At 35.5% G+C, this 27399-nt stretch overlaps 1 protein-coding gene across 1 annotated transcript in view; it reads right to left on the reverse strand.

Annotated features, from left to right (window-relative positions):
• The window catches only part of LOC145684711 (pancreatic lipase-related protein 2-like), a 67870-nt gene that overhangs the window by 24790 nt on the left and 15681 nt on the right, over positions 1 to 27399 (reverse strand). The window contains exon 2 of the mRNA XM_081757088.1: positions 5557 to 5695. Within this exon, the coding sequence (XP_081613214.1) occupies positions 5557 to 5695 (139 nt within the window). The remainder of the gene's footprint in view (positions 1 to 5556; positions 5696 to 27399) is intronic.

Genomic DNA, 27399 nt, shown 5'->3' on the forward strand with positions numbered 1-27399 from the left:
TATTATCAAATACCCTCCACCAATATCTTCAACACATCCTAGTTCTGCTGACGAGCTTCATCTGAAAGAAAGTCTGGGTAACATAATTCACTGTATTACTATTTTTAAAAACTTATATTAAAATATTCACGAAAATATCAAATAATATAAAATATTTACATCGGATACGACGTGACTTATTTATCCAAAATTAATACTTAAAGTTGTAAGATTATTACTGCTGACGTTTACTACAACTGCACTCCGTGATGATGGTATTCCATGGTCCTATAACAATTTTCATAATTACTGGAACGTATTTGCTTCTTTCTTCTTCTCCTCTTCCGGCTTGTGGTATCATCAGCTGAAATGTGACCTATAGACAGCCAAGACCTTACATAGCAATGTACATTGAATTGTGTCAGAGTTAGACGAACACAATACATGAGTACTAGTGCTTTTACAGTTTCTACATTTAGAGATGTTCAAAGTAATGATATTTTATTTCGTTCATGGCGCTAAAGGTTACCTCACACTCACCAAAAATAGAAATTATAGCTGTCATTTTAAGAAGAGGTTTCAGATCGTCGGGGATTTTTCACCTTTATCAAATTTATATAAACGGACACTACGAATAATGGTCACTTCATCCAATCGAAAAAACTCATAACCTATGACTTTGTATATACTTTTATTGTATAATCACATTGCCATTTTCACCTATAGGCTAGTTCTTAGTGTAGAGAACTTTGATATTTTCTACCACTTCATTGTACGTTTTCATACAGATTGCTTTACTTTTATCATTATGTTAACACGTGAAGAACGAGACGATACGTATTATGTGGTTTCTTAAAATATTTGCTAAACCTCTGAAGAACTGCGCAGAGTGAATGACTTTAATAATAGACTGGCCCTTGGAAATTTGTAATTTTCTCGTAATGTTTTCTTTCAATTGTGTCAAATACATTCGTTCAAGTACTTTTATTAACTTGGGCCCTGAATCAAAAGCTATAGAATCAGGTACTCTGTAATTTTTGTGTTTTTGTCAGCTTCGATGAGTGTTGTTGTGTCACGTTTCTGTAGTGTCACTGACAATTGCCCAATTTCGTCCAAATCATTTGACATTGCGTTTAGGTTTGTTATAAATTCTGCACTCATTAACATTACAAGACTCTTCCAATACTAAATAATTGTCATTGCAGTGAAGTTTTTACCTCCCTCAATTCACTTTCTTTTTTTGGGGGGGAGGGGATTGATGATATAAGGGAAACAGTTTGTCTAAAAATATGTGAAAATCATTGATAACAAGAACCTCTTTAAAATATCGTTAACTGTAAGTTCAAGACTATGATTAGCACAATGTCATAGAAGTACATTGGAAAACGTTTTTAAACGTGTCGCAATTCTCAACTCTTTACCAATCATTACAGAAGCCCCATCAGACGAAAAAGCAACTAAGCTTTCGTTCAGAAAATCTTGTGTGAATCCATGCTTATTCAATATTTAGGTAATTCGTTAGCAATATGGCATTCTGACGTGTTGGACAATTCTATTACATCCAAATGAAACATATATGGATTTTCAGATAATCTTCAGGAAATGTTTGAATGACCACGTCCAGGATAGTTTTGTTACACAATGTAGTCGAGAGCTCCTCCGTGGCTAAGCGGTTAGCGTACGCGCCTTTGGCGTGGGAGACCCGGGTTCGATTCCCGGCGGGAGCTCATGTGGTTCGGATTCCACGTTAATCAGTAGGTTCACGTCTCATATAGCTTCGCTGCTGAAAGGGACGCTAAACTAAAATCACCTCAACTCAACAATGTAGTCGATTTATCACTTAAAATAAAAGTTTTTTTTTTGTTGTTTGTTTGTAGAGATAATACTATTACAAATAGTTTTCTTCATTTCAGATGTAATGTGGATAGCGATTTTGTCGCAAGTCTTACCGCCCGTCTCATATAGTCTCGCTGCTCAAAAGGGATGTTAAACTCCAAGTCAACTCAACAAGCAAGTCTTATCAGAATGTATATCCTAAATTGAAGGGAATGGGGGAAAAACAATAGTAATCCTCGTCTTAAAACGAGTGAGTTGAGTACAAAAAAAGATGATAACACTGATGTGAACTGAATTGTGGAAATAAGTCAAGTTAGAACCAATAGCATGAGAGTTACTATTGGTTTCATCCGTGCTCTTCAATTAATGTCATTCCACACCTGTACATCTACTTTTACTTTCATAATAACAAATAGTCTTTAGATTTAATAATTTTCTAAACTGTTTTGAAAGTTCTCTCAGCTGTTAAAAATTGTAGTTTCTGCATATTTTCAAGATGGGAATTGATTTGTTGCTTTTCAGCCTCTGTTATAAGTCCAAGCGCTTTGAGATGAACTTCATATTTTCTATTTTCATATATATCTATATCTATATCTATCTATCTATCTATCTATCTATCTATCTATATATATATATATATATATATATATATATATATATATATTCTTAAACTCTACGGTTTACTCTCTTTATTTGGCCTCTTTTGCCATTGCTCTGTTAATTTGAGGCTTTTTGTGACTGTGTACACCTAAATCCTTACATTTCCTACATACGGACGCAACCAAATGTTGACTTCCGTCCAGCAGTCAAAAAAAAAAAAAAAAAGTTATCCTCTTCTTGGAGATGTGATGAAGATGGGGGCGACTGAGTTTCTTATTTGCCTGTTGTGAATTCTGTGAAACGCGAAGAATCCACAAATATAGCAGTACTTTTTTTTATTTTTTCGAGAAACACTGCCCCAAATCGTCGTCACTGTTAGGACGTTTATTGAGCCAATTTAAAACATTCATGCTGTATAAAAATTATATTTTAATCATCAACGACTGTATCCACACACTGTTATTCACTACAAGAAAAGAACTGAAGTAACCAAATGACATGCCTTTGGTTCATAACGTTTCTTGCCTAGTATATTATTGGTTACAATGACTACTTTTCATTGCTACCTCTCTCCACACTTCAAGTACACAAAATATGAATAAACACAGGGCCGGATTTAGAGGGATGCACCGGAGCACGTGCACCCCCTCCTCCGTTCTGAATATACACTATCTAAAGTGAGAAACTGGCAGTGGAAATAGCAATACTTTCCTAAAATTTCATGTCATGTTTCCGTTTCGGGGTTAAAAGACAGCGGTTTTGCTAAACACAATAGTTTAAGTCAGTTCCTCATACACATCACAGATGCCTAAAGGCGTTTTAAAAGTAATAAATTTGATTCAGATGTACTGATAGTTATTGGTGCATCCCCCTCAGAAAATCCTGGATCCGGTACTGAATACATAGAAACTTTATTACTTAAAATGAACATCTTAACAGTCTTTTCAAGTCGACAATCAAAGCACAGATTACAATGAGAATGAGAAATTTGTAATATGGAACGTGATACTTATTTGTCAACTTCTTGATGCCGATCCCCTTACGCTGTCATTTAGGACGTCAACTTGGACTCGAAAAATGAAAGATGTGCCTGCCACAAGAACGATTTTATTTGCGTTTGGTTTAGAATTCTCAGCCCCTATAGTTTGGTTAATGAAGGAAAATATAAAGTCACAATTGATTCCACACTGAAAAGGAAAGTATAGTGAAGTATCTGAAACATTTACAAACCGGAACGATCCATTGCTATATCTGATGAAGCGGAACGCGAAGGTTTCGAAGTATTATGTCCTATAAGCTTCCAATGAATAGCATGATGTTCGATGCTTTTCTCCAGGTTCTCCCATTTTATTCGACATTGTCTTTCTACCATTTTTTTCATTACTAATCACCCTAGCTACAGACACGAAAATTTCAGGTTATCAAACGTATTATCCTGGAACATCAACACACTTGGTACTGTTTCTCCAACTTCTCCAATTCCTCTAAACAAATCTTTTGGTCTGCAAAAAACTGTTCTTCAACTGCTATAACCTCGTTATCACTACTAAATTTATGTTCTTTCATAATTACTTTTAGTCTAGAGGAAAGATATTAATCAGAAGACGCAAGATTTGGCGAGTAAGGTAGGTAGTCAATGCACTGAAATTCTGTTTTGCAGAAAATCCCATTCTTCCAGTCTTGTGAACAAGGGCATTGTCCTGCAGAAACAACATATCTCTTATCAACTCCCGGCATTTCTCATTAATAGCGTCTTTTAACTTAGCCAGAAAATAGTAATATTCTGATGTTATGGTTTATCCTTTTGAAAGATGATCTGATAACAAAATACCATCCTTTCCTCGGAATATTGAGGCAAGCATCTTGCCTTCGGACCTCTGTGCTTTGAATTTATTTAGTATTGGAGATCCTGTGTGGTGCCACTCGCATGACTGCTGTTCGGTCTCAGGATCAAAGTAGATTCAAAAAATTGTTCTTAGAGTTCGCAAAATACCGCAAAATCAACTGAGAAGATGTCACACGTTTACGTTTCTCATCGGCATCCAAACGTTTAAGAACCCATTTCGAGGAAAGCTTGTGCGTATATTGATCATAGATTATTAACCACACACGTTCTTTTGATATGTGCAAGGTCTCAGCCATCTTTTGAAGTGAAATTCGTCTCAAAAACCAGGTAATAAACTCAAGTAACGAACTTGATCTACTCTTTCCAGAGTTGACACTGACACTGGTGTCCAACACCTTTCAGTATCTTCTGTTTAAAAATCACCAAATTAAAGATTGAAACCGTTTCTTCATAGTGGAGTATGAATGGTAATGTACACCCAATATGTCAAATATTTCCTTTGAATTTCCTTTGGCGTCTTATGTTTAGGAAGAAAAACTAAATAACACCTAAAGAAGGAAAAGGTTGAACTGCAATAAGCATTTGCATGGTGATAGCGCTAAGTAAATTATCTCGTTCAGCTCAATATTGCATTTCAAGTGTGTTTGTCCTTTCTGTTGCGTAAGCCAATTTAGTTTTTGTGTAGAAGGTACGTGATACTTGATACCTGTGGACTACGAAACTTAATACACTAAACGTTCCGGGTACGAAATCATAACAGTCAAAGTGGGAGAAGGCGGGAGGAAGACAGAAGTTTAAAAAAAATAAAGAAAAAACTTTTCGCACATGAAGAGTTCACATATTTGAGAATCCATAATTATTAAATTATGAAAGATTAGGGATGCTGTTAATCACTGATTCACAAATAAATTAGGCCTACATGTGAAATATATGTTTATTAGCCCTATACATGAACTATTGTAATTAATTTGCAAGCGTCTGACAGTAGTATCATTTTAATCACCCCAGTAAATTTTCAGCAAAATGGAATTTTCTTCCAAAATTATTAAATGGGGGAATTTCCTTTCATCCCCCTAGGATCTCGCACCCTGACAAAGTTAGATCTAATAACAACTCACGTTGTAAGTTATGAAGAAACACAAGCAACACGTAAAGCATACAAGTTTAAGAAGCAAACCAATTTTTAGTACAAAGTCAAGATATTACAGGCATTTTGGACTAGTGTTCGGCATCATTTAAACAAACTCCGACCCTTTGGGCCTGCATTATAATGTATACAAGACAATAAAACTCACCTTGTGAACAAGTAGAAAAAAATATCGTCGTCTGGACACGGTTCGTATAACTTCAATATACATGGTCCCACACCGATTTCATATTTTGTTCCATTGGCTCCAATGAAATTCATATCCACTGGTTGACAAATTACTGCACCTAACAAAAGATATGCATGTGTTATATTTAGCTTTTGTACACAGTAGATATCTATGATGACTAACAGAATAAATAATATAATGTGGTTGTATATTGGAGCTTCAGGATCGGAAAAATTTTGTAATTGGTATACTTCTGGTCACAAGAACCTAGATTATCTTCGAGAAATTAAGTCCAAAAAAAGAGATCCTTACGTCCTTTGGATCTTGCTTACAGGGAAATTTATTTTCCCTCTATTGTGATAGAGAGTAACGTATATAGTCTTACAAGAGCAATAGACTGTAATGCCCTTTGACGTACCGGACTACACAGTATGGTAACTTATATAAAAATGTTATTATAGAAACCTTTCTGAAACTGTTCTGCTGTCGTATGCATTTTACAAATAGACGTCTAATGATGTCACGTTGGATCCAGTTTCTTTGCTGTACAACAACACACAACACAGTTGTTAGGTTTTATAGTTTTCACAATTTGGTTTAGTTGTTCTAGTTGTAGGCTCGGTTCTACAATGGGTCAAGTTGAACATTTCCTAACATGAACTGAGCGAAGTTTGGCCCATAGCAACGGTCGCCATCCCACTTGCGGGAAATTCCTAAAGGTCAAGGTGATGAGAAGAACTACAGGGTGCGGCATGTAAAACCGGCCCGTTCCTTCATAATACATCAGAAGATGAACATAATCAAGTATTAAACAAATTTAACACATAAAATGAAATGTAGTGTTTTGAATATGATTATTCACCTTCACAGTCGGTGCAGAAAGTGTCCTCCGCCCACTTCAACACACTTCTGAGCACTTGTGAGGAGATTCATATATACACTTGTCAAATATTATGTGTTGAAGCTATTGATGACAACCTGGATGGAGGTCTTAAGTTCTTCAATTGTGTGTGGATTTGTTTCGTATATTCTTCCCTTTAACAGTTTCCACAAGTAAAAGTCACAAGTGGACAAGTCGTGATCGAGGATGCCTCAAGTCTTTGTTTATTGTTCTCTCTGGTGTAATCTCATGCACAAGGGACAATGATCTCATCCGATGTCTGGCTTGTTGAATAGTCCTGCTGAAAGTAACATAACTAACCCCCCTCTTCTGTCAAGTTTGAATAAAACTCCTCCAGAATTCCGAAATACACGGTACTGTTGACTATGGTCTCAAAGAATATGGGCCCCATGACAAGTGAGGAGGAAATGACACACCAAACACTAATCTCGTCACGGAAGGGTACCTGGTAGGTTTCGTGTGGATTTTCTGTCGACCAATACCGGTTGTTTTGCGAATTTACGTACCCAGACAGGTGGAATCACGCCTTGTCACTCATGATGAGCATTAGTGGGTCCAAAAAGCCACTGGCAACATTTCTAAACACCCATGAACAGAAATGCATCCTCTTCTGCAGGTCAGACTCCTTCAGTTGTTGCACAACACTTAGTCTATTCGTTATGGTTTTAACTTCAGCGTCCTTAGAACACGTCTGCAACTTCTCTATCACACACTCACCCGACTTCACACAACGAAGCCTTTAACTGCAACTGCTTTACAAATGCATCTGCAGATCACGTGTCTCGACCCCGGCTCGACACGTCATCTCTTGGTAGGAATCTGAAAATAATTGTTGCCAAAAACGCAATTACAACGGGCCGGTTTTACGTGCCGCACCCTGTATTTCTTGGAGAAGTAAAATTTGAACAGAGTAATATGTTATGCAAGACTAGACAGAAAATGAAATCTACGAATTAAATTTGGCATATGTAAAGTAAGTATCATTTAGATTAAGTACACATACCAGGTAAGTACAATTTGGCTTGTGTATAGCTCGCTCCCCCCAGTTCTTTGTCACCGGAACTAGAATAGTCACTACTACTACTACTACTACTACTACTTATATCGAGAACAGAACCCAACCAACCCCTGCGGGGCTCCTAACCCGTTCCTACTACTACTACTACTAGTACTATTGCTACTAACTACCACTACTACTACTACTACCGCTACTACTACTACTACTACTTATACTAAAGCTTCCTTACCGCAAGATTTACATCTTAAATCTTTATAACATGCGATTCCGATTCATTATGAACTAGTATGAATCGTTAGAATCACTATGATTCGTTAAAAATCACTGGGGGGAGCGGGCTTACTCAATCCTACAATTTTTCTTATTTATTGCCTGTTTCCAAATTATTACATTCAGTATATTATTATAGGCGATGAATACATAGATTACTGAAAATGTTGACTTATGTATATATTAGTGAATCTTTCTTCTTTATTTAGGTATACCACGATCTACATCTCTTCTCATCGGATCTAATGCAATATGAGGTGGTAAGTATATAATTTCTTTTCTCTCTTTCTTTATAATATTTATATATTTTACTGTATTTTATTTATTTACTTATTATTCATTCATATTCATTCTTACTTATTTTACTTTATATTATTACCATTATGTTTATATATTTCTCTTCCCATTCGTTGATTAATATAATATATATATTTTTCTTTCAGATCGATAGCTTCCACCTGGACATATTTATAATCCGATTATAAACAAGAGATGCATATATATATCTACATTATTCAATTGGAGATCATTCCCAATATAAATTGTTAACTGATGTTCCATGTCCATAGTTTAACTTAGATTATTAATCATTAATCAGTATATACCCATAGGTTAGCACTTGTCATGAAATCTATATATAAGAATTACGAAATAGCCACTGAATTTTATTTATACTTAAAATTTAGAATAATTTATTTTAAAGTTTGTAATATTGTTTACCTCATTGCTTATATGGTGATTGATATTGAGGGACAGAAAGTCTCTCCGAATCTGCTTTCATTTATCGCTGCATATTATTATTTTCAAAACTCACTATTACGTATATCCATTATAACACCATTTTTCCTACTTATTTATATTTATCGATTCGAAAAAGTTTATATATTTTAAAAAGTTTATATCTTTAGATGCGTACCAAAATCCTTATTGCCAATTTACATATCGTGTAATGCGCTATGGTGCAAGTCTAGAATAGCGGTGCACTACAAGACCATCTGCACGTTGTTGTCAAGTAAAGATATCTGGGGTATAAGTGGGATATAGAATACAAGAAGTAAAAGAATCTTGCGAAGAAATTGTCTTCTTCATACCGCCATAGAAAGAAAGATGGAAAGAAAGTGAGGAATAGGAAGAACAACACAATTGATCGATGATTTGAAAAATAAAAAAAATATTGGGAGTTAAGAGAGGAAGCTGAAAATCGAGAAATATAGAAGACACCTTTCCAGGCCCAAACTTAAAATTAAGAAGAAGAAAAGGGAAAAATCCCTCATTAGTCCCAGGACCCTCTGAAAAGCAGAACACTTAATAGAATACAATCATAGCGGATTACAAAAAGAAATAGATAGGTAGAAGTCGAAACCTAGCATCCTGGATGATAGGGATTATTCAAGCCTGAAAGGGGCAGGATCACTGAGAGATACGAAGACGAAACATTTCTTATAGTCCAGGGCCCAGCCTATACCCCCGTAAAAATTTTTAGGTCCGGAGAATTTGATTGCTGGAATGAATTATACAGTGACCAAATATAATTAAAATTTTAGGTAGACATTTGGTATCCTGTTCATTCTCTCTGGGCAGCCATTTTTCAAAATGGCCGCCACTCATATGTAAATGTCTATATATCTCGTGAACCAAGGTACTTAGAAAGGTGATTTTGGTGTCAAAGTTTATGTTTTCGAGGTCGCTGAATTCAAATATGGCATCATCGGTAATGTCACTTAGAAACCTTACTAGCTGGCAACACTGTTGTCTTTAACGGCCAACTATAAAAAGCTACTAATGCATATTGCACAAGGATGTAGCGTGTCCGTTCCAGGACTACAGAATACCAATTTTTGCTGGTAGTTGACATCACAGAAAAACAGATTTTAGAAATTAATATAAGAAAAAAGTGGGGCGGCCAATATGGCAGCTAGTGACCAGGCCGTCAAGTAATGGAGTTATTCAAATGCCTGTAAGGCAGTCACTTATTGGCCTAAAGAGTTCAAACAAGAAGCAGGATGTACAGGAAAGGACAGACGTTCCAAGCGTTTACGGTTTAGGTTCAGGGAACGAAGCGTATTCTCAGGGGGAAAGCTGGGCTGCGGGGGGGCAGGCATTTTTATGAAAAATATTGATTTGCTCTAGAAAATTATGCATATAACGCACAGTAAAGCAGTAAATGCTCCCTGAAAAATGTCATAAGATTCAATTCCTACTTTGTCCAAACTGTCTATAGTTGTCTGAGATAAGGAAAAAACTCATCTTTATTGTATTCTATTGTATATTTTAGAATTTGTGAGTCAGCACGTGCAAACTCCTTTCTAGCTGCAGCTAGTCATTTCCAAGACAAAGTATATTGTCGAGTTGCTGACCTGCGAAGTGAGGGGATAATGTTTGCAGCCGACCTGTAGGCAACATATTCGTGAACAGCTTCAAGATCAATCTGTTCTTCCGGTATCTTGTGATGAAACAGTTTTTCGGACTGTGGTGGACATAATACTCATTTGTCTTCTGAAGTTTCAGGATTTATATCCCATGATGGGCACTTTCCATATGGAAAAAATCGCATTACATTGTGCCGGTAATTTATTGGAAGTGGAATGGAAGAGGCTATGATTGAATGTGAAATTTTTGGAAATAAAACAATACAGACTGTGCTTCATGGAACACATTATGTCCATTCTCTTCAAGGTATGCATATTGTTTCACAAGTTATACGAACTCTTCAATGGCAAGCCTTCTGGGCAAAGCACGACAAAAAAGTTTTCCAAACGCAGATAGAGCTAGCAAAATCGTGTCAAGATGCCTTAAGAGAAAGAGATCATATTCAGGCCCATCACTGTTAAACAACTGATGCCAGTGTTTCACGAGTTCGATTGCACGAATTATCTGCGATATGCTTCGTGGTATCTGGAAATGGCCAGAAACCTAGAAATGAAATTGCCATATCTTTACAGCAAGTTTAAAGATGGACACTTCTTTGTGAAAGACAAGAACGGTTCCTTCAATGCAGTCTTTCCGGATATGAAACTTGAGCAGAGTATCCAAAGATCCCAAAAAAGCTCGAAAGTGATTGTTGGGCAAACAAGAAAAGTGGAATACGTTGCTAAATGGCAGTTGGTGTATCATAATATTCTGAAAATAACCAAGATATTTAGAGAACTGACAAATTCTCGTTTAATGAATCACCAAGAAACTGTACTTCATCGTGACCTGATCGGGATAAGAGGCGAAAAGTTTGGTGTGCAAGTTAAGCGTTTGCTAGATTTTGTGAATCAGCAAGGCAATCCATTGATTACCAGGAGCATCCAGTAAAGCTGCATAACCTTCTAACTAGACAGTATGTGGACGAAGAAATTGCACGTCGCTTGTTAAATGTTTTGACGGAAGGAGAAGAGAATTACAACCAACTGAAGAGGAGAGATTTGTACTAAAAAGTTAAAAAAAAAAACTCACTGACACTATATCTCGCGTCAGTTTGCCCACTTTGTTTGCTTCAAGAGCACATGCTTCTAAAGTTGGGGATGTTGATACCATATCCAACAAGCAGTTAGCTCAAGCTCAGAGAGACATTGATGTGGCGAAAGAGCGAGGTGTCCCTATGCAAGATATTCTTTCACATGAGCTGTTCGATAGAAATGCACTTTTCAAAGGAGACGCACCAACGAAACCACAAAAATACGGTTTGGTGTCGGAGCTAGAAAGCCAATTCCAATCGACCCAGAAAAACAATTACCAAAACCTCCCATCTTCCAACAGTTTTGATCGCCGACTTCATGGCTCAGTTGCGAACCATTAAAATGTCATCACTGAAATACTCCGGTGAGGTGTTGCACCGCTTTCTGCAGACAGTGATGTCCACTTGTGATGCCCAAGAGTTGCATATTGTTTTCGACAACTATTTTCCCTTATCAGTGAAACAATCCTAGCGGATAAGGAGATCATCGGATTGTTCAACAATCGAAATGGTATATCGACTCTTCAACCCTCATTCCTATTCAATTAGATAAGTTCTGGGCGTCAACAGAAAATAAGATAAAACTGCAAATGTTTGCGCGAGATTTCATGTTACAAGACTCATCACTGATGGTTAAGGGTCCTATTGTAATTATTGGTAGAATACTTAATGATGGTGATGAGCTACAAGCAACCCAAATCTCTAATCACGAAACCTCAATTGTACAATATCTCAACAGTAACGTGGAAGAAGCGGACCTGCGTATTGTACTTCACACATACTGGGCAATACTTCACGGAAAGAAGAGAGTTGTTCTTTCAAATGACGCCGATGTTGTTGCATTCCTTCTTCGCTTTGTCGAGAAATTTTTGCTCTTAGGTTTGCAAGAACTTTGGATAAGCTATGGAACTGGCGAAGAACTACGTTTTTTTTTTTTTTTTTTTTTTACCTCTTCGCACGCTATTCTCCAAATTTGGTTCACTTTTCTGCAACAATCTTATAAAAGCTCGTATACTCACAGGCAATGATGGTCCAAGTTAGCAAAATTGGAACCAAGAAAGGTGCTATGCGTGCGGAACCTACAATGCATTTACAGAAGTTTGTAGAGACAGAGGACAACACAATCGGAGTCTCTGTTGGTGAGAAATACCTACTGCGCGTTTGGAAACCTAGCACAAAATGTTCAACTTTTAACGAACTAAGATATGAAGAATATATAAGAAATGCTCCACTTGCAAAATTAACCCCAACTTCAAAGTCAATCCAAGGTCACATTCTCCGTGCCTATTATTCAATTAGAAAAGATCTTACCATATTAGAAACATCGTTTCCGGAACTGGATCCGTATACTTTTGGATAGACTGAATTGAATGGTGTTTTGCGACCAATAAAATTCATGAACCCGTTGCCAAATGATGTGATTGGAAAATGTGGATGCAAGTTGTGTAATAACTATCGATGTCCTTGTAGAAGTGTATTTTACAAGTGTACGACTTACTGCAAGCGTAATAGTGCACAATGTAATAACAAATAATAAGTGCAAAGTGAAAATTTTGATAAGCAAACAAACTGCTTCATGACAGAGATAACATAAAAACTACGTTATACAAAGAAGATTGATAATGAATAATACTATCATAATTATATGTTAGAAATATATTTGTATCCAGCGAAATATTTTGTACATAGATTTTTACTATTTCTTATAAATTATAAAATTTTACATCCAGTATTATCATTCGCTCTTTACCTACATAAACTAAAATATTTGATTCGTATTCGCCCTTACGGTATAATGTCTTGGTAATATTAATTTCCAAAAACAGTGTACTACATTTAAAATTAGTTTGAAAATAATTTCATGTGATTGAACAAATCCAAAAACACAGGATTGTTTTAAAAATCATTTACCAAGTGTAAGTGGCTCCAATGATAATCTGGTGGGTGTTATACCAACCGCCATATTGAAAATGGTTGCCAAAATAGAATCAACGGGATATTAGATGTCTACCTAGGATTTTATTTTATTTGGTCACTGAATAACTCATTCCAGCAATCAAACTCTCCGCGCCAAAACAATTTTATAGTTATAGTAAATTTTAATTTTATCTGGCTCATACAGGGTTATAGCGCCGGAAACGAAAGAATTAACAAGAAACAAGGGTTTGCTCCCTTGTCTTCACGTAGTTATGCACAGTACGGACATACTACAAATGGAATCTTACGGGAGATTTGCAAGGAACATTTTGAAGGACATTTTGTAGCTACATCCTTGTAGGTATAGTTGTCTGGAAACAATGGGTCAAAGCTTTGTTTTTCATTGAAAATGTGTGCATTTTTTAATTCTGTCGCCCCTCCCTCAGAATACGCTTTGTTCCCTGGACCTAAACCGTAAACGCTTGGAACGTCTGTCCTTTCCTGTACATCCTGCTTCTTGTTTGAACTCTTTAGGCCAATAAGTGACTGCCTTACAGGCATTTGAATAACTCCATTACTTGACGGCCTGGTCACTAGCTGCCATATTGACCGCCATGTTGAATTTAAAGCCACTTTTTTCTTATATTAATTTCTAAAATCTGTTTTCTGTAATGTCAACTACCAGCAAAAATTGGTATTCTGTAGTCCTGGAACGGACACGCTACATCCTTGTGCAATATGCATTAGTAGCTTTTTATAGTTGGCCGTTAAAGACAACAGTGTTGCCAGCTAGTAAGGTTTCTAAGTGACATTACCGATGGTGCCATATTTGAATTCAGCGACCTCGAAAACATATACTTTGACACCAAAATCACCTTTCTAAGTACCTTGGTTCACGAGATATATAGACATTTACATATGAGTGGCGGTCATTTTGGAAAATGGCTGCCCAGAGAGAATGAAAAGGATACCAGATGTCTACCTAAAATTTTAATTATATTTGGTCACTGTATAACTCATTCCAGCAATCAAACTCTCCGGACCTAAACATTTTTACGGGGGTATAGGCTGGGTCCAGGACTATTAAGTCATTCTTTCGTGATTTGGTGGTTAGCATCACGGACTCCTATAAAGACTCTTATTTTAGCATGGGCTCGAACCCTGTTTGCTAGAAGTCTTTTTATTTTTTTAAGTAAAGAATCTGCATTTTGTTGCAAAGAACATTCATGTTTCATGGTTTCATGTATGCTAGAAAATTATCAATACGTTACAGCTACGTAGTATAGGAAATTAAATCATATATTTTAAATCAAATCAGAAATCTTTCTCATCTTGTCTGTAATGTGCACGTGGTTCCAGGTTCGATTCTCGGTAGGAGAGCACAAAATATTTAATTTTACAATCAGCTACTTTCATTAATCATTCGTCTCCTTTGGTTTAAAGGGAAATGAAAATAAAGTTAAATTTTTGAGTTTTACGTCCCACGGTTATGCCGGTTAGGCTAAAGGAGACGGTTATAATGAGAGATGAGTGAAATGGTGGAATGAAGAAAGTGGGAGGAAACGGGAGAATCCCGAAAAAACCCACGAGCACGGTGTTTGTCCACCACAAAGTTCACTTGGCGGGGGCTGGAATCGAACCCGGGACCCCAAGCACCAGAGGTGAACGTTCTACCACGGACTTAAATCTCGAGTGAAAACCAGGTAAAAATTAGATTAAATGTTATAGTAAACGCCGTATGATCATTTAGGAGCCTATAAATCTATACTTTTGTTGAAAGAACTGTAAAACCAAGGAGAAATATCAGATTCCGGTTTACAGGACGCCATGTTGCTGCCAAGTTAGAATAGACAGAATGAAAGAGTGATTTTTATGTTCCTTTTCTTTTAAAAACCATAAAATTCAGTTAGGGATTAGGGAAAATGCGACCTGTTTTGTGCATTTTGTTCGTGTATTTGGTAAATGTGATTTTTTTTATTAATCAGTAAGTGCTTGTACACAGTAGGTTTCATAGTTGTAATGTTAACTATCAGAATGGCAGCTTAATCTAACAAAAAAGGGCTCCTATTCACTTTCCGAATTGAATCAGTTCTAGCGGGGGAATGGGTTAGTTATTGTTTGTTTTAGGGCCTTTTCCCCTCTCAGTGGAAAGGTCCCTCAATAAACCTTGTTAAGGTGCCCCAGGGCTTCAAACTCTAGTATGCATGTTTCAAATAATTGGCCAGGTCAATTGGACCTAGGGTTACCCTTCTCATTTTGTCCTCCTAAAGTTCAATAGAGCCAGCTTTATATACCGACAAGGGAGTAATGTGTTTTAAATCTAATATATCAGGTACTTCCCTTTAATATCCATATAATAAAGGGTACTTGTTTAGTTAGTAGTGTTGTGTGTAGTACTTATAGTGGTGTATGTAGTTAGTGTGAGTGCGTGAGTGCGAGTGCGTGATTTTACTGTTAGGACAGTGTATTTACTATGTGTTAATTTAATACCATTTGTCTAATTCGAAGTACACCAAACAAGAGTAAATATTAGAGTTCTGATTAATAAGTGTAAGGGTATATTTCAGTACACGGTAAATTATTTCTTGACTACAGCGCCATCGTGTTCGTTTTCGGTAATCAGTCGTTTGTTGACATTATGTCATTGCATGAGTTAGCGATCTAGATTGTTTGATTTTGGCCCCTTATTCTTAAATTGCATCCCGTGGACAAGGTTTTCGGTTCATATGAGTGTACGTTTCGATGAAATAGCATGAGATATTGTAGTATTGAAAATTACAGCTCGTTACCTCAATTAGAAACCTAAATATCCGCCGAAATCAAGAATGCATATTTTCTTAATAGAAGTAAGCCTACATGATGTTACTGTTTGTTTCGAAATGCAATATTAAATTCTCTTTTCCCGTTGCTGCAGAGAGATTTCATTGTTGCTTTAGTTCTATCAGCAAATCAGAAATAAAATAATCGTTGACAATTTAACTTTCAATAAATACACGTATGGATTTTAAAAAAACTGCGAAGTAAATATAATTTTGGTGTTTCGGAACAAAGAGTCCGTGGTTCGATGAATATTATCGTGTAGCAGTTTAAGCGTGACGGATTGTGATAATTATAGATTTATTAGTGCATAATGTAATATGTGTATGGCCTGAGTGTAAATGTATGTAATAGGGTGTCCGTAAAATATTACTTCACGTGGAAATGAGTAAATAATGAATAAATGTAATGATATAGTAATAATACGATTATGATATAAAATGAATGAGATGATAGGACACCTGTACTTAAATGGATAGGTTCAATGTATATTATATATTGAGAATATGAATATGTTTACTGAAAATCTCTCGCGTTTTGACTTCTACACCGTTACATTCATCCAACCGAGTTTGTTATTGAATAATAGTGTGTAGTTGGGAATTATATATTACTTCATATTTAAGTATCTCATATTAACAGCTCCGGTTCTTAAGAATTTCATCAGATAGGGTAGCATCATGTAAGAATTAACTTTGAAGGTTTACGGAAATGATAATTAAGAAAAATAACTGCTATATCCTGGGATTATCGGAAAGTACAGGTTTGGTCATTTGTACCTTAAACATTCATTGACTCTCCGAGATTTTTTCTTCTACGTTGCTTACATTATTTACCGTACAGTGTTCATATAGCTAATAGATCGGATGGGGCTATCCAATTAAATCAACCGCTACTAAATTAATATCTAGGTCCATTGCGTACCCGGACGTCGACCCTTAGTCCTCTTAAGTATTTTCGTTTCTTTTCTTAAGTTTAATTAGATGATGATGGAAATTAATCGACGTCCCAGACCTTGACATGTTTGTGCAGGGTAGCCATCGGTGATGTTTGGTCACTGAAATCACCGATCCAAAATTCAGTTTATTTTCTTGGCAAATTACTAGTTAGGAATATCTTAGCTATTATTTACTCTAGTTTCATTACTATTCTGGACTTTCTTAGTTTTCTGAGGGGTCGGAAAAAGAACTAAACCGGATACAGCGAGGAGGGGAATTTCCTTAAAGCTTTCGCCTTTCTGAAAATTCCCTTGCGGGCACGGGCTCGTTGTGGGCTTGGAGATAAGTTTCTAGACTACGTATTTAAGTAAGTCACTCTCTTTCGGCATATGTCGAAATTTTTGGCTTTGAGTTGTTATATATTTAAATTCGATCACTCGTCTGTGTAGTGAGTAATACCTCAATTTTCCACCTTTCGTTGCCGCCACTTTCTCTATCTTGTCTCTTTCTTCCTTGTTACATCAAGATTTTTTAACTCCCCCCCCCCGGTTCTAAAACTCATGAAAGTATACAATGTTCATATCAGTTATTTCGATCATATGTACTTTCTGAGACATCGAGGGATACAATTCGTGGAGGTATTTCCGGTATTTCAGAACAACTTACTACCGTTTTTTCACGATACTCAACCCACCATGGGAGGGACTGACGAGAGGGTACACTACGATTTCAGATTCCCAGAAGCTTGATTATTGCTCACTGATCGTACAAACTATACCAATTGACTAGTTTGGGCCCACTAATTTCGAATATTCTAGATTTTTCTTTCTCTGTATATACATTTATATATGTATGCTTACATAGTTTGAAAAGTTACGTGCCTGTTCTATTTGTTGTATTTCCACTTCTTGTGTCAACTTATTAAATAATATCAACCATTTCTCTATACGCGGATCTTAGTAAATTGAATTTTTATCGATTATAGGGTATATATATATATATATATATATATATATATATATATATATATATATATATATATATATATATATATATTTCAATGTTGCAACCTTATTAAAAGAAAAAGAATTTGTGTTAGTCATGGTTTTGTTTTGTTTTGAGCCAAGAAAATGTGAATACTTATTGAATATGAAAAGGTTATGTAGAAAATTAAGTGTCGACGAAATACTAAGATTGATATTAGAGTAAAATTTATTATATTGAGTAATATGAATATATATATATGAGCGAATATGCATGTATAGGGCTTGGTACTTACCCTGGTTGTTTTAGGTTGCCATAGATTTTCGACACCCGATTTTGACCAATTAGTTGTGATTGTAGAGTATTACCGCGTAACTTGTAATAAATAACACCTTACGGATTTGTTAGTAATGTTCGTAACTATTAAATTTTTAATACTATGTTAAATGTTGCATGTAAATAGAACAAATAACAGGTCGTAAAAATAACCCTAATCCGTATCTAAAGTTATTTTGTGAAACCATAGCGAAATCAGTGAATTATGAAACAGTGTGTCCCAAATCCTTCCCCTACGACTGGAACGTAACTATTCGTCATTCGCCAGTTCAGTGACTCGAATCTCTTGACTCCACGATCTAGACCAGGACTAAAATTCAATGAACTGACTGTGGTTAATAATTTCGTAATGTAAATACAGGACCTAGCATAGGTCCAGAGACCTAGCTCCATTAAAATATCGTATAATGGAAATATGTTCCCAATGCTTGGAACTAAATTCACTATTTTAAATCTCATGAAATTTGGAAATTTTCATACGAAGTGCGTTAAGTTACTAAATAGAAGATATATATATAATGTGAAGCAACTATTTTGTCTGTAGTTAAGACAAACGACTAACTACTCTCATGGACACCAATCATAGTGCATAAAGAGAGTTGATAAAGGAGTTATTATTGACGTGAGAAAAGGACTCATAAAATTGTCGAAATTTCCCCTCTTGGGATAGAGACTCAATAAAAATGCTACTAAAGTTTTTTAAAAAAATAATTAACCCATTATATTTTTTTCTTTCTTCTTTCGCATTGATATGTACTCGTTTCGTACTGAATCTTAAATATGTTCAATGTTGACCTTTGTTTTTTCCTCTTCTTCTTTCGTTTTGTCGACATTTTTTAACGTAATCCAACTCTTAATGTATATACAAAGAGAAATGTGTTATTCGATATTGTTGAAAGTAACAGATTTTCTGTGCATGCCTATGAACCATATTATTATTATTATTATTATATTTTTTTAAATTCATGTATCAAACTTTTCCTGTTACGTCAAACTAAGTTTTCTTGGAATGTAATAAATGTCTATAGAAATGTAGTTAGGTTTGTTTAATTCAACTAAATGCAACCTGAAGTATACATTGTCCTGTATGAATGTGTGTGTGAGTGAAATGTAGATTTAGTATTAAGTGCACCAATTCTTTTGACATATATGTACGACTTACCGTAGTTAATGGTAGTGGGCAATTAAAGCCGTTGAAAAGTCAATACTAACTCAATTAGTGTTGGCTCTATAAAGGACGCAGAAAGGACAGAAATAGCCTGAACGAACGATCATCATGGGAGAACCTCGAAAGTCAAAATCTTCGACAAACATGTGTGTTACTTTGATTTTTGTTTTTGTTTTTTTTTTCTGTGGTCAATTCTAGCATGCCGTTAACTTCATCATTTATACTTTAAATACTGGATACTGGTCAAGAACTTTCGGAAATATTGAATAAACTGTCAAATTAAACTTTCTCATCTATCTCAGAGCTAGATTGGGATAATTCGGTAGTTGGGGTTAAATAGATCTAGATCTGGGGGGTATGGGTTAACATGTGTCTACCTTTGATCACCTTAATACCAAATACTCACCCAATAGCTATTGGAAATAATCCCAATTCGATAATTATTCACTTTCCTTTACAATATTTCTCAAGAATATCCAGTAACAGTTTCCCTATTTCCTCATCTTCTTACCTTCCCTCTTTTCTCTCCTCCTATCCCATCTTCCTCTTCTTTTCTTTACTTCTTCTATTTTTAATAAAACTGAAAAGGGGGTCGTGACTGGGAATTCTATATTTAATAAACACCGTCATGTATTTATTTTATTTTATTTTATTTTCTTCAGAAGTCCGATATAAAAGTTTTCTCATTTTGATTGAACCTTGTATGTTCGAAAGTAAGAAATGGATTACATATTCCTATATAATTAGACATAAGCCGATAGCTTCATGAATATCCCCACCAGGGGTGAAGGGTTCCCACTCACGACTTATTCCATGCATCTCATTTGCACGATACAGCCCCCCCCCTCTTTGTTATGAGCAGAGCGTAGTTTGTTATGCTTTTTTCCTCTTTCTTTCTTTTTTTCCTTTTCAGGGGTATGTGAAAGACTGTGTATTCTGGTGAAAAGGTGCGTAACCTTGATGAACTGAAGAACCGTATTAGGAATGCGATTGCTTCAGTAACACCTCAGATGTTAAAGAATACGTGGAGACAGATTAAGTTCAGGCAGGCTAGATATTGTAACAGTCACAAATAGAGCTCACGTGGAGTTACACTGAGTTAGAATGACTTGTAAGACAAATAAACTTTTTGAGTTCTTCTTTGAAATGTATGTTTTTTCTTCTGTATATCTGACTATACACTTTTAAAAACCGTCACTCCCACTCCGGACACCCTGTACTACTTAATCAGAATTTCGAACAATAGTTCAATATTTCATTATGTAAAAAAAAAAAATGGTCACAAAACTTGTCATTTACGTTTGCTAATGAAACGTTTGCCGTTACTTGCTATCTCTTAAATACTTTTAAAGGAAAAATAGGCTTTAACCTAAAATTCGACATGGAGTAATAATAGTGTTGTTCTTTATGTTAATTTACTAATATTAGGAAAGGAGGTTCAGTAACCACCAATTGATTTAAAAAATGATTTTTGTTATTGTTATTATTTATTGTAGACGAAAACAATATTATCGGTTGTTATTGTTATTGTAGACGAAAACAATATTATCGGATATTTAATATGCCAGTAAACTTCAAAATCCAGTAGTATTATTGTGGTAATTGCCCCAGTTGAGGAAACCCTTTTGTTACCCTAGGTCCCTGGCTCAGGAACCATGGTTCAGGGTTGCATAATTTCATCCCAGGGGTATATAGGACCGCTTAGAGGTGAATAGAATCACCCTCCAAGGTAATGGATACTTTAACCTACCTTAGGAGGAGTGTATAGGAGCTCCAAAGATCCATCTCATTCCATTTTATGGGTATAAAATTATCAAAAATATACATTTAGAGGTTTTTGACCTATTTTATCCTCTTTGATGAGATCTTATTACCTTATATGGTTATAAGAATCAGTATAGGAGTCCAGGACAGGAGTACACTAATGCACCTCTTGGAGGTTGATGTATAGGCCCACCCTTAAATTTGGAAATTGCCATGTCATGGTAGTATAGGACTATAGCATATACTTGGTGCTTCATTTCGTTCCTTTACATGGGTATAAAATTGCCAAACTAGAAGGTTTATAGCTTCAAGGATCCTCCTCTTGAATGAAGGTTTATTACGCTATGCATGAGTACAAGTGTACGTTAAAGCCCCAGAAGGGGAATGAATCGGTCCACCCTTAAATTTTCGAAGTTCCAATAGAAGATTTTTTGATCTCATGGATCTTCCTCTTCTTTAATGATGATTTATTACGTTATGGAAGAGTACAGGGGTACTTATAGAACATGAGTACATTATTGGACCTTTTTTTTTAATTTCGGAAGAGATATCTAGCATTTAAACATTAAATTTTGGAAATTGCCATGGTCTAAGACCATGATAAAGTTTGCTTGATTCATCGTGTTCCCTTTTATTGGTACAATATTGTCAAAAATTAATTTTGGAAGGTGATAAGTCAAGGTCATTTGGCAAAATAACAGATATATATAGAACACTAAATAAGGTCCCTGGATTCGATTCCTGGTAATAGCTTTTGAGAAGTTCTAGTTCGATTTCTTGTGAGATCAGTTCTCACATTAATGTCATGTCATATATAGCCACTGTGTTAGAACGGAACATAAATCTACAAATTAATCAATTTTATAAAATCAGCAAGTTTTAGACAGGTTAAGTTGAATCATTTCGATACGTCACACATTTCTGTTCGTTGCTACTCATATGAGTTTGATTTTATGAAAGAATACAATGTCTGAATGAAGTCAATTCATTCAATGAATCTTACATCAGCACTTTTCAATCAGCTGATAGGATTAAAGTGTAACGATGTATTTTTAAAGCTGAGCATTATATACAAGATTCTTAGAATATGAATCTATGTCATCGGTGTGAAATGTAAAGAAATATTCATAATACATATCCATAGGTAGTATATTTTTGAATGGTACAATCACGACATTGCTTCAATAAAGTTTGTCTATACGTCTGAAAAAAAATGAAAATTTTACATTATTTTATTATCATACACTTTTCGATGTCTTGATTTTGAATGTCATAATAAATCAACAAAGTATATTTTTGCTAAAGATATCGAGATGTCATGGTTCAATAATTCATATCTACAATAATAGGAATGTGGTATTAACCAATGAAGTATATTTCTGAAATATATATATATATATATATATATATATATATATATATATATATATATATATATATATATATATATATATATATATATATATATATATATATATATATATATATATATATATATATATATATATATATCGATTCAATGAATAATATCATTTCAAAATATTGAACCAGTGATGAGAGTACCGTATATATCATATGTGGAAGAAACCAGATCATGATCATGTTTTCATATGTTGTCCAGCATTTTCTCAAATTCCGATTTTTAGGGCGGCTTACCCGTTTGATCATTTTGGACCATAACACCTATCTCAAGAGATTTTATCATGTCACATTAATTAACGGGTGTATTCTAAGGAGGAATCCGCGTGAAAAAAAAAATCACTATCCGTTACTGTTCTTGCTCCAAGATCAGAAGTAAGACCGGAATTTGAAGATGTCTATAGCCACTAGCGTAATTAGGATTTTGTTTCGGGAAGAGCTACGCACAACACGTGAATAAGCGCGTATATGTTTTCCTTTTAGGTGCCGACAAATTGTAATGAAATTGTGCATATAACAAATTTATTTCGGGGGGTCTTGAGGCCGATAGCCACCCCCTAAATACACCACTGTCTATGGCTCCCGTTTTTATTTATATATTTAATGAAAGATGAGGGCGGAGATAGAACCAATTTATTTGGTATTGAATCCATATATTTAAAAAATAGGTTCTCTTTATTACCATTTTTTTTTTAATGATAATCAGTGTTGAAATCAGAAATCGTAGATTTTTACAATCTCCGGTTTGAATACACGCATAAGGTTAAGATGAAACCTATTCTTGTTGCGCTCAATCCGTATCAAAAATCATTTCTCAATATCTCTTACCTCTATAGAAATCAGTACGGGAACTGTTATAGTTCATTTCTAGAATTTAGGAATAGGTATCTGTTCTTCGGACGCTTAATTTACTAACAAAAAGCTTTTCTTACTATTTTTACTGTTTTCTTTCAATATTGATCGATACCGAAACCAGTTATAATTGATTTCTTGTGCTTCTTGGGATTAATCCGTACAAGTCTTCGCAAAAATTGCAGGCCATAACAAAACTTAAAACAAGCAATACAGTAGAGCGTCGATTATCCAAACGTCGGTCAACCGAACGACCGCTTAACCGAACTATGTACTCGCTCGCACCTGTTACTCTCCCACCCTACCGTCCATCATCCCCCTCACTCCCAAACCAAGTTTCCCACAGTAGTCGCCACACTGAGCCACCGCTGGAGGAACATTGCTTCTAATGGGGGCCTTCATAAGGCGCTGCTGACCGGCCAAGCCGCCAGTCGCTGTGTTTCAACAATCAGCACACTTCTTTTTATGAATAAATTTACTGTACAGTACTTCTTTTTGGCAAATAAACATGTACAGTTCGATTATCCGAACAAACCAGTTTTCCGAACACCCATGTCCCCCAATTACTTCGGTTAATGGACGCTCTACTGTATATATATATATAACTGACATCAACAAACAAACACACACACACACACAAATACATATAATGATAACTAATTAACAGTGCCAGCACAAATCTTGGCATTTCCTGCACAAGGACTATTATCTGAAGGCAAATCGATCGCATGGGCTGTTTTTATTATCTTCAGTGGAGGAAGTGAGGTCGCTGAAATGACACTCTTCCCCTCCCTTTTTGATTTGTTTTTATTAGTTTTTAGGGGGGGTAACTATTGCAACACAAATCCTAACAATTGCAGCATAAATGAGCACAAGTTGAACACACAATAATATGTTAGTATTAGGGTGGTGGCTGGAGGTATGGGTCAACAAATTGATGTGAATGATTTTGGTTCAATGATTTCATAACTTTCTTCTAATTATTTTGGGAAACATACTGATACATTTGTTCAAGTTCATTAATTTTTTTGAACTAAAGCTAAGTATATACGCTCTAAAAACGAGTAGGGTTATGAGAACCATAAAAATATAGTTAAACATGGTATGGTCGTTGGAAACATATTTCTTGTTACATAAACAATATTAACATTACCTCCTATGTTACCAGAATCATATGAGGAAATTCTTTTGTGGTACATAAAACATACCATATTGTTGTTGCTTTTATGGTTGCACGCATAATACACATAGTTGCGTGAACAATATACATGGTTGTATGTGTCATTCCGTGTCGCGCATGTGCTGACCAACGTGAAACACGAACAAAGACGCCATTTGCAATTTCAAGAACAAAGAGTCTTGTCAATTGTGTATAGTCCAAAGGAATAGCAAGACACAGAGCTGGATTTAGGTTTGGTGGGGCCCTAAGCTACTGAAGGTGATGGGTCCCTTTATGTGTCCAGATGAACGTAGGCATCCTATATACAGAAGTGAAGAAAATAGTGACATTTTAGGAAGCAGGCTAGCAGAAGGGCCTCATTACTTATTTCGTAGGGGCCTACACAACATGAAGTACTGTTGCTATATGTAGATTGTATTTTATTTATCGTTTTTCTTACATTTCGGAAATGTTCTTTAATTTTAGAGCCCCCTAAGAGAGGGGGGCCCTAAGCTTCAGCTTGTTTAGTTTATACGTAAATCCGGCACTGGCAAGACAGTTATTAAGAACATGGACTCTACATGAACTAATAGAGAAATGAAAAGGAAAGTTTATTTACGGAAGTTTATGCATTTTCTGGCATGTAAATGAGTATAATATAATGAGCCATGTTTCTAGTTCAAATAACCACGTGAGATGACAGAACTGTTACTGTTGTAAATGCTGTCCAAAATTCACTTCATAACATTTCTTTCATAAAGGATTACAAGAAATATAGCACGTTTTATCTTCCGTTGTAATTTTTTAAAAATATATCTCATAAAGCTTTGCTTATAACAAATTTCCATTGTTTGACGGTTAGTTTCATTGCTATCCTTAGGAACATACGCAGGGGTGGGTCCTGCGGGTCTTGACACCCCGACTTGTTTGTAAATTTAGTCTAATTTCAGGTGCAATTTTACACATTTTAATATAATTTTGCTTCAAATTGTATTTGGACCCCCGAAAAGCTTAGGGCCCCTCCCGAAATAAATTCCCGCGTAGTCTCTGACTATCCATATTGTTCGCACTTCATCGCTAACAAAGAAATATCAAGTACTTCACGGTTTAGTTTGTAGCCCTATTGAAGAGTTTGCAAGAGAAAACATGTTGTGTAACGTTTTTTTTTGTAGTTACAATTTGTCATCTCGGACGTAGTGGTGGTGAGATATTGGGTGTGTGTGTGGGTGCTGTTATTATTATTATTATTATTATTATTATTATTATTATTATTATTATTATTATTATTATTATTATTATTATTATTATTATTATTATTATTAATCGTTGTATGACTATACTAAGCAGAAACATGTCGCGTAAATGTGTTTGCAGTGCAGAGCAAATTGTTGTTTTTAACGAAGTGAAGCGAAAAGTGGAATTTCGCTCCTATCATAAAGAAAGCCTATCACTTGTACTTTGGCTGTAAAGTGGGAGTTGTGGATAAAAAGTGAGCACCACATATATGTTTTAATACTTGTTCTACAAATTTGCGGGACTGGCTACACGGAAAAAGGCCATGCGTGCCATTTGCAGTTCCAATGATATGGAGAGAACCGACAGATTACCTCAAACTGCTATTTTTGCATAGTTCTTCCAATTAAAGGTATATCCAAAAAAGAAAAAAAAAAGTGGATTGGTACTTATTCAAATATTCCTTGAAATGTTCGTCACTGCGCCACACTCTGAAGAACTAAAGGTTCCACAACTTCCCGTACCTTACTCCCGTGTTTCACCCGATGAAGAGCAAAAAGCGAACAATGTCGACTCACATTGTCAAATTCTGCTGCAGATTCATCGTCTTCCACCGATCTTAACTTCACAAAACCAAAATATAATTATCTATTCACCATATGATACTCAACCTGAATTAAATTACCTGGGGTTGTAAAAAAGTGGTGCAGAACTGCTGGCATCCAAACTCAAGAAGTGGGGAGCTTATTCTGAAGATCTAAAAATGTTCGTGCTTTGAACACGTCAGAATCCCTAAATAGTATTTTCAGTGGAAAGTGACATATTATATTGTAACAATGTAGGCCTAACTGGTCTTATGAGTAAACTTAACATAGACGATAATCTCGATGAATGGCGGCTATTCATAGACGCATCAAACCATTCTTCAAATATATTCTGCGTAAACTCCCACAAATTGCTGAAACTAAAATCAGGTAAGAACCCTTATTGGCACTCAAATTCGCTAACTCCTCAATGATCCTGAGTTTGATGCAGTGTTACAAAATGAGTAGAGGATTGCATGAGATTCTTTCCGAAAAGTGGTGACGAATGTTTTGAGAAACGAGCGGTCTCAGAACTACAAGGAAATAGAGGTGCACCTAATACCTTCTACCAAGCAATAGGGTGTAATGTATCACTAAAAATACATATGTTGCAATCCCACATAGATTTCTTCCCAGAAAATTGCAGAGCAGTCATTGATGAACATGGGAAACATTTCGACCAAGTTATATCTATGATGGAGAAACTATATCAGGGCTACTGGAGCAACTCTGCTCTTGTCGATTGTTGTTGGACGGAAAATTTCCAATTTTACCCAATTTCCCCTTTTCTCGTACAACACACACATATATATATATTATCATGATACCATTTGAAATCCTGTTTTATTCTGAAGAGAATGACGTATAAGTCATGATACTCAAATAAATAATACTGATCGGATTCATTTGATTTTATAGTTATCTCACTTTTTCCTATATGTAATTTGGTATTGTCTAGCAGAATTGAGAAATATTTTTCCATCACAACTATTGTAGGTATTACAATGAAACTTGGCATAT

Source organism: Thermobia domestica, chromosome 5, assembly GCF_964235325.1.
Source record: "Thermobia domestica chromosome 5, izTheDome1.hap1.1, whole genome shotgun sequence".
Taxonomy (NCBI): domain Eukaryota; kingdom Metazoa; phylum Arthropoda; class Insecta; order Zygentoma; family Lepismatidae; genus Thermobia; species Thermobia domestica.